Genomic DNA, 9933 nt, shown 5'->3' with positions numbered 1-9933 from the left:
TAGTATATTGTATTTTTTTAATATACTCTAACATTTCATAGTATATGTTTAACAATTATATCAATTTTGATCGAGATGGGGTTCGAAACTTAGACCTTCCTTATGAAAATCAATAAGTTACGAATAATAAAGGGATAAAGTACAAATAAGCCACTGAACTATTTGGGAAAAAGCAATTAAGCCATCGAACTCAAATAACCCCCAAATAAGCCACTGAACCCGGAAAAAAAGAACAATTAACATTTTTAACATGTTAACTCTAGGTTTTTGCTGACTGGATTGCCAAATGTTTATTTTATTTACCATTTTTTTATTATATCCACCCACATAGTAATATATTTTAAAGTAATTATAATAAAAGTAGTTTTGTCTTGTCTAGATCTAATTTATTTATTTATTATTATTTTTTAAACAAAAGATCAATTGAAAAAATAATATTAAATAAATAAATCAAATCTTGACAAGGCAAAACTATTTTGATTATAATTACTTTAAAATATAATACTATCCAAGTTGATAATATTAATAAAAAAATAAATGCAAATAAAATAAACATTTGGCAATCCAATCAGCAAAAATCTGGAGTTAACCTATAAAAAATGTTAATTGCTCTTTTTTTTCCAGGGTTCAATGGCTTATTTGCTCTTTTTTCCCGGGTTCAATGGCTTATTTGATGGTTATTTGAGTTCAATGGCTTAATTGTTGTTTTCCAAACAGTTCAGTGACTTATTTGTACTTTATCCCAATAATAAATAGTTAACGGAATATTCTGTTACTAAAGTTTACACTGATGGAATACAAGGGTATTTAAGAAAAAATAATTGATATAATAGAGGATAAAATAAGAAAAAAAAATATTAAAATCATAATAATATGAATCATTCATTTCAACAAACAATTACACCCAACATTTTTTTAGTTCCCGTTAAGGGCCTAATTTTATGGGCTCTTATTGTTTGCAAAACTGTAGATTTGATTCTCAATCTTACAATTAATAATTATTTATGAAACACATTGCTAGGATTACATACATAATCTTAGTAAACTATGAGCATTTTAAGCATCTAAAAGAACATTATTATTATCAACAAGGTCATCATCTTTTGTTTGACTGTCCTTTGTGCTTGTCTTACTGTTTTTGAGTTCACCATAGAAGTAGGAAATGAATCCCCAGAGGGAGAGGGCAAGAGAAACGCCCTTCTCGGCTCCAAATTTCTCTTTAAAGAAGACGACGGCCAACACCTCCGTAACGGAGAGTAAGGTGGCGAGTAGAATGCCGGAGAGAAGGGACGAACCATAGCAACTCACACCCACCATTCCTACGACAAGTAGTTGCCACACGATGACACTACATATTACGACCACATAGTATGTTACTTCTTTGAAGTCGAATCCTCTTGCCTCCGATGAAATTGCCTGCCAAAAACATACACCAATAGTTTAGGAGACCAGAATTCCACACAGACAACTTAGTTAGTTTTGAGGTGATTAATTGTGGATAAAGACAGGTCTATGAGAATTTTTCGTGATCTCGTAAATCGATTTATAACAACTATATCGTCATTTTATATATATTTTTTTTTCAATTAGGCTTTATCACGAAAGTAAATAATAAAAAATTAAATATTTTAATTGCATAACACCTTAATTACGTTACAAGTAGTTGTCTAGTTGACTATTAGATCATGAAATTTTTAATTGAGTATTCAAGGCATCATGTTTATTGTATAATATACCACTCCTATCCAAGTTATCCTAGAACAGCAAGGCCACTTCTAGTGAAGGTCCCAACTCCCAACTATAAAGGTGATTTATTAGGGCACTTAAAATGTTCTGGTCATACTCTCATTTATGTCAATTACCTTGTGGTCTAGTGACACGCAGTGACTCTCTTAAATAGAAAGTTATGGGTTCAATCCCTAGTAAGAGCGATATTGACTCTTTATGCTTAAGTACGTTGAGAAAGTATTATGAACAGATATTACAAAAAAAACAAGGTTTTTATTTATTTTTTATTTTGCATAGCCTTCTTTCTCCTACAAAAGTGCTTTAACCAACCTAGCTACATCATTCCAATTAAAAAAAGTGTAAGAATAACTTTGAGAATCAATTATTGAGTCTTAGAATAATTCTCACACTTTTTGAAAGTTGGTCGTCCAAAATGTTATATAGGATGAAGAAGACCAAATTCTCACACTTTTTGAAAGTTGGTGGTCCAAAATGTTATATAGGATGAAGAAGACCAAAAAGACCACGCCTAAATGCCTAATCATTATCCAAGGTCCAGTGTGAACCATAAATAAAAAGTACATAATTTTTTTTTATATATTATCAAATAATGTGTATTCAGTACATAAATAATATTTTTTTTTTGAAAATCAGTACATAAATAATATGTTTTTAGTATATTAAAAATTTATATTGCATTCATGGTCCACACAGCTATATGGACAATGGTCCACACAATAAATTAAGACTCTCATCTTTTTATTTTTGAAAAAAAAAATTTACAAACATGAATAGAAACACAACTTTAACAAAATTAAAAAATTAATTTTACAAACCCCCAATAATTTAAAAATTAATTCTACATTATAAATACAACCGAGGGATTTAATCATTTCCCCATATATTCTCTTCATTTTTATACTTAAAATTTCTACAAATATATCCACACATTTATGAATGCTTTAATCATAAAAAATACTATCCTCACTCCCATTCCGGTCCCACCTCTACCTCATGTTACTGTCACGTTACAATTAATTGAAAATGGCAAAATACTTCCAACGATCCAGACAGAGCTGTGACTCTATTCAGTGGACTATCTGATCTGTTTGATTATATTTTCCGAAAAAGAAAATACTATTTGTACTCTCAAATTTAAACAGAATTGTTTATAGGTACTTGTATTGGGACGACTCACATGAAAAAAATAGTTTATCAGTGTCTGTCGCATCAGAGAGTAAAATTATAATCGAATGAATGAGTTTTAATTTTTAAGAAAATACTATGTGTACTCCCAACTTTTAATCCCACACAAAATCTTGATGTAGACATTTGTATTTGGAACCCACATAAAAAGCATAGTTTATCAGTGTCCCCACATCATGGTGTAAAACTTAAAGAGTAAGATTTGTGAGTCCATGTAGTAAAACTCTAATTTTTATTTCTAAAAGAATTACGAATCAAATCTTATTACAACTTCCAGGTAACCTGGCGGTGTGGTTGAGTGGAAGGGATTCATCCATTCTTAATCAAAAGTCAACAGTTCGATATTAACTTTGGATATGAAACAACCTTAAATCTCTAAGTCAATTGTCTCATTCAAAAAATGTGCCTACAATTCAGTAAAAAATTAATCATTGTGTTTGACGGTGAAAACACTGGTACACCCAAAAAAAATTACAAGTCCCAGGACACATAAGTATAAAATGTTATTAGTTAAATGATTTTGGTAGGTGATATGTGATATGTCTTTTCTAGGGCAAATTATGTTGTGATTCCGTATGCACCATGCATGGTGCACACGGATGCAAAAACGACGTCATTTTGACTAAAAATGCACATCTAACTTCAAAAAAAAAAAAAATAAGTTTCGATTCCTGTCAACAACATTATATATGTTGTGCATAATTTCTGAATGTATAGTTATGAAATTATGGATGTATAGTTATGCAATTCTGGATTTATAGTTATGAAATTATGGATATGTAGTTATGCAATTCTGAATGTATAGTTATGAAGTTATGCAATTCTGGATTTATAGTTATCAAGTTATAGATGTATAGTTATGCAATTCTGGATGTATAGTAATGAAGTTATGGATGTGTAGTGATGTAATTCTGGATGTATAGTTATGCAATTCTGGAGGTATGTATAGTTATGAAATTATGGATGTGTAGTTATGCAATTCTGAATTTTTTTTTAAGTCGACGTCAAAACAACGTCATTTTTGCATTCGTGTGCACTATACATAGTGCACACGGATGCACAGCATAACGACTCCCCTACGCAAATTATTGTGTGGATCATGGTCCACATAGCTGTGTGAACCATAAATGCAATATACATTTTTAATATACTAAAAGTATATTATTTATGTATTGAATGTACATTATTTGATAATATATAAAAAATCATGTACTTTCAAATTATATATTGCAAGTATACAAATAATGTATTTTTAGTATATTAAAAATGTATTTTTTATTTATGTTTCATACAAATGTATGGACCATGATCCATGGAATAATGATTGCACTTTAGTGACATGCTAGTTAGTAACTTAGTATAGGGTAAATCACAGTGACTAAGCGGAAATTAGGTGAGAGGACGAGTGTCTGATGACTATAAAAAATCTATCACATTGGATATGACTCATATACTACAGTTGTACTCGATCATATATTTTTATCCACAATATACCCCCGAAAATGAATTGAATTGACTGTGAAGACATCATTAGGTGTAATTTTACTGACTTGATGTAGTAAATACACCAGGATGTATGAGCGTCGGGCAACAGTGACAATAGGTCGGGGCAACAGTGACAGTAGGACGGACGTTTTTGAGTGGGTTGTAATTTGAATAATAATCCAAAAATTTCCTCTCACAGGCATTACATGTGTGCTATTTATAGGAAAAAGGGAGCACATGTCGGGTGTCCGACAAGCCTACCACATGTTCCACATGCAGCAGTGAGGTTGGCGGCTCCTCTAATAGGTCCACGTGGGTTGCGACTCCTGGTGAGTCTAACTATGACGTTACCGAGCAAGGCAATGTCAAAGGTAATTTGTCCTCTAGTGTTGGAGGCAATTCGCTAGCAGTATCCGATTCGAGCACTAAGGTCGAGCCCAAGCTGAGAGGGCGTTGTGTACTGACTAATAATCTTAAAGGTCAAAACTATACCTCAGATCGGGTCAAGTTGGACCCAAGCGAGGTCGGTAAAGCTCAAGAAGTGTTCCTTTGGCCATACAGGAATATACCGAGCGAATATACGATCGTACGTCCAAGGGTGATTCCCTATCATGACTGTTTGATTGGACAGAATTTAAATTCTTTTCTTACCTAATTCTTTAACATGCAAAATTAAATTTTTTGCTTAGAAGAAATTGTAATTTAACATAAGAGTTAATTACTAAAATGGTCCCTTGACTATAGCGAAATTACCAATTTAGTCATTGACTAATTTTTTTGACGAGTAAATACCCAAAATGGTCCCTCGACTATAGCTAAATTCACAAATTGGTCCTTGATTTTTAATTTCAACCAATTAAGTCCTTAACTTTGTAATTTTGACACGATTTGGTCCTCAATCTATTTGACCGTGATCGACGATCTCCAGAAGAACCTTCAGCTCTCGTCGGAGCACGTGGAGGCCTCCAGGATGACGTTGCACTAGTTCGGAAATACGTCGTCGTCTTCGCTCTGGTACGAACTGAACTACATTGAATCCAAAGGGAGGATGAAGAAAGGCGACCGGATTTGGTAGATTGCTTTTGACAGTGGATTTAAATGTAACAATGCAGTCTGGAAATGCAACCAGAACCTTAAAAAACCGACGATGGACCATGAAATTACATATATATCCTCAAAAAACACAGTCAACAAACGGTCAAATAGACATAGGACCAAATTGTGTTAAAATTACAAAGTTAAGGACTTAATTGGTTGAAATTAAAAGTCGAGGACCAATTTGTGAATTTAGCTATAGTCGAGGGACCATTTTGGGTATTTACTCTTTTTTGACCAATTAAGTCCCTCAACTTTAAAATCTTAATCAATTTGGTCCTCCGTTTGTTTGACCGTTAACTTGGGACCAAATTGGTAATTCGCTATAGTCAAGGGACCATTTTGGTAATGAACTTTAAGGGTCGGCAAGTCGTTTCAGTTTTCTCGAACCGAACCGTACCAAACTAGTTAGATTCGGTAATGTACCGAATAACCGAACGGTAATAGATCCTTGTATATCGAACGGTTCGGTAAAAACTCGAACCGAATTGAATTGTTCGGTAAAAATCGAACCGAACCGAATACCGTTTGAACTTTAGGTTGCTATTTTGTTATATATTAGACTTTGGTTATGGACTATGTAAACACCATAACACATAATATAGCACTTTTGATAACAAACCATAAAGAAATCAAATAAAACATTTATGAGAGATACTCGTGAGAATATGAGCTGAACAGTAGAGCAAGCAGCAAGGGATTTGGATTTACTTTTTATTTATTTATTTATTTATTTATTATTATTATTATTATTATTTTTTTTTAAAAAAAAAAATCAAACGGTACTCGGTTCAGTTCAATTTTTTACTGAACAATTCGGATCGGTTTTTTATCGAACCGTTCGATATACAAGAATCCAATACCGTTCTGTTGTTCGGTATATTATCGAACCAAACTAGCTCGGTTCGGTTCAATTCGAGAAAACTAAACCGAATTGTCCACCCCTAAAGTTAATTACTAAAATGGTCCCTTGACTATAGCGAAATTATCAATTTGGTCCCAAGTTAACGGTTGACTAACGGTCAAACTAACGGAGGACCAAATTTGTTAAACATTTTAAGTTGAGGGACTTAATTGGTTAAAAAAATAGTCAAGGACCAAATTGATAATTTTGCTATAGTTAAGGGACCATTTTGGTAATTAATTCTTTCCCATAATTACAATTTCCTTGTTTCATGGAATTGAAAACCCTACCCTTCCCCCAAAAATTGCAAATCATTCTTTAAGGGCCCCCACACCCCGACCCGACAGAGCATTTGGGAGGATGTAAATCATGGCGACTCAACTGAACATGAACCATAGAGGCTAGACCTTTGCTCACTGTGCACAAGGAGCCCCCTCACTTTGAGAGGTTACTCCCGCACTGCCGCTCCCTGATCATTCTTTCAAACTTTCACCTCTATGACCAGTTGAGCTATCCACGTGGGCAAAAATTGCAATTCATTTTTTTTTAATGCTTATACGATGAGAAGAAAAAGTATGTTGTGTGGACAATCTTACTCCTTCCCTCAATAATTGCAATTCCAAGTTAGATGAGAAGAAATTAAAAAATATGTTGTGTGGACAATCCTATCCCTCTCCAGTTCCCTCCTTTCCATCCTTATCTGTTAAAAGTAATTCTATTTCTACCTAGCAAATAGTATAATTTGAATTACGTACCCCTAATTTACTCCCCGCAATCAAATATCCTGTTAATGTTATTGAAGAGAAGAATCAGAAGATGTTGTAGATACCTGGAAATCCTTATTGACGATCATTCCGACGGTGCAGAAAGCGGTGGCGAAGAAGGACATGACCCACTGCAACTCCAGAACGAAGGTATACGTCATCCCTTCTTTCGCCATCTTGTAAGTGTACTCAATAAGCGGCAGGAAGAAGCCATAGAGAGCCGCCGCTAGGAGCGTGAGCACGAATCCGAGGATGTAATCCTTGGTGGACTCGCCGGCGGGCTTGTCGCCGTCGGAGCCGATGGCCAAGACGGCGGCGGCGGTGGTGAGGAGCACGATGGCGTTGACGGAGAACGGCGTGAAGCGCTGCCGGACGAGGAGGAAGGCGAAGACGGCGGTGAAGGCGAGCTGCGTGGCGAGGAGGAGGGAGGAGGTGGAGACGGGGAGCTTCGATACCCCGAAGGCGTTCATGTAGCCGTCGATGCCCATTAGCAGGCCGACGAAGGCGGCGGCCAGGAAGATCTTCGGAGTTAGGAAAGTGAGCTTAGCGGCGGGACCTTGGGCCTTGCGGCGCTGGAAGTAGGCGGCGGCGAGTGGGATGAAAGTGACCGGAAAAGAGACGGTTTGGAGCCAACTTGAGAACCAGACCCTCTTGCCGCCGTGGAGGAAGTAGAGGCGCGTGAGCAAAGGGCCGCCGCATTGGCCTACGGCTAGTATAATACAGCTGAAGATGAGTAAGAGACGCCTCCTCAACCTCAATTGTGAGCTACCAACAGAAGAAGAAATCTCCATTTCTCTGTTTAAATTCCAACTGGCGTAGATCACAACCCTACAAGTAGGTGTGGGGTCTTATTATATTATTATATAGATATGGAAAAATGAAAATATAACTATAAGTAGACAAGTAGGTATATCTTATTATATAGACTATATAGATATGGAAAAATGAAAATATCTATAATATATAATCTACACTTTTAATAAGAGCGAATAATGTTAGACCGAACAAAAAAATGTCGGTCCTATTGTTTCTTAAAATGAATGATTAATATTATTTTGATTTTAGTAATTTTTAATGATTTTCCTTATTTACCCTCTATTATATTATTTCCTTCCCTAAAATAACCCTAAATTCCGTTAATATAAACTTTATTAACGGAATATTCCGTTAACTATTTATTATTCTTAACATACTCATTAATTTATATAAGTAAGGTCTTAGGTTCGAACCTAATCCCGATTAGAGTTGGCATAATTTTTAAACATATATTATGAATATGTTAAAATGTATTAAAAAAATATATAATATAAAATTAAACATAAACTTTGATCAAGTAATTAGCCCGACTAAATACATAGCATTCAAAGTTGAGCATCAAAGATTATAAATCGGGAACTTTAAAAATCATTTGATTTTCTTGATTTAAAAAAAATAATAAATTTAGGTTAAGTTTAAAAAAAAAAAAAAACGTTTAATTAATCTTCTTTTGATTATTTAGAACAAACTTAATATTTCAATTATGCTTTTGCATTATTAGAATGATTTAGGTCATTATGGTATTAATATTTTTTGTATTTTTTTTATAATGGTACAATTGTACATTACTTTACAAATATTATACTATTATTTTTTTATCAGATAAAATTGTTCTTAAATCATTGTCCATATTACAACTAAAATCTCAGTCATATACGCAACAATGCAAATTTAAAGCTTCCTACACCATAATCTCATTGCATGATGAATCCCTCTATGCTGCCACCAGTAACCTAATGGCACATGACACACTACCAACAAAAAATAAAAAAGAAAGAACATGTTCAGTGCATATAGCCCTGACATGACATCGCAACACTTATAACCTGACCCATGGCTTTAGCAAGATAGTCTAAGGTGAGTTTGTGCCTATAGAATAGTAACTGCTAGGCCTGTACCTTCAGTACAATGACCGGACACTCGTTGTGCCAACCACCAACATTTTCTTTCCACCAATCATATCTCATCTTTTCTCATCATGGACAATCAATCATAATCAATCAATGATCATCAACAATCACCAATCAACAACGTGCACAACAACAGTAGTGACCACCACTCAAATACTCAATATCAACAACAACCGATACACATTAACACATAGCAAGGGGATGATCAGGGGAAGAGCACAACAATCATATTTCCACATTAACTTGTTTGGGTTGACTTAGCATTCTTGGAAGTTCCTCGGGGCTCGTAGGCAGCCAACCTCGCCCACTGAAGATGAAAACAATGACAATGCTACCCAAAAGAGAATTATGAAGAATTAGAGAAATTTAAAGTAAAAATAGTATTTATTTAGACTATCACTTTAAAACTAAGTATTTAGACTAGAGTTATTACAAAATTGCAAACATTTATTTTAGTGACAATTATAATCAATCTCTCATATATTATTTTCAATTTATATACTTTAAATTTACCAATTTAAATAAACAAATTCAACATTTATTTACCTATGCATAAACATCTCCTATATAATATTGCATTGATATACTTTAAAATACTTATTTAAAAATAATCATTGGGCATTATCCCATTCGCGCAAAGCGCGTAAAAAAACTAGTATATAATTTTAATAAGAGCCAATAATGTTAGGCTCTTAACTGGAATAAAAAAAATGCCGGTCCTAATTGTTTCTTAAAATGAATGGTTCACATTATTTTGATTTTTGTATTTCTTAATGATTTTTCTTATTTATCCTTTATTATATTA

The 9933-nt window shown here is 34.0% G+C and overlaps 1 protein-coding gene across 1 annotated transcript; it reads right to left on the bottom strand.

Annotated features, from left to right (window-relative positions):
- Nucleotides 1–970: 970 nt before the first annotated feature.
- LOC109184520 (purine permease 3-like) lies at nucleotides 971–8006 on the bottom strand. The gene is made up of 2 exons (XM_019334532.1): nucleotides 7248–8006; nucleotides 971–1416 (listed from the first exon to the last, which is right to left on the bottom strand). The coding sequence occupies exons 1-2, from the start codon at nucleotides 7971–7973 to the stop codon at nucleotides 1057–1059; spliced, it is 1086 nt and encodes a 361-aa protein (XP_019190077.1). The 5' UTR covers nucleotides 7974–8006; the 3' UTR covers nucleotides 971–1056.
- Between the last annotated feature and the right edge of the window lie 1927 nt (nucleotides 8007–9933).

This window comes from Ipomoea nil, unplaced genomic scaffold, assembly GCF_001879475.1.
Source record: "Ipomoea nil cultivar Tokyo-kokei standard unplaced genomic scaffold, Asagao_1.1 scaffold1262, whole genome shotgun sequence".
Classification (NCBI taxonomy): Eukaryota; Viridiplantae; Streptophyta; class Magnoliopsida; order Solanales; family Convolvulaceae; genus Ipomoea; species Ipomoea nil.
The sequence above is the reverse complement of the archived record's forward strand: the minus strand, read 5'-3'. Positions and strand labels throughout refer to the sequence as shown.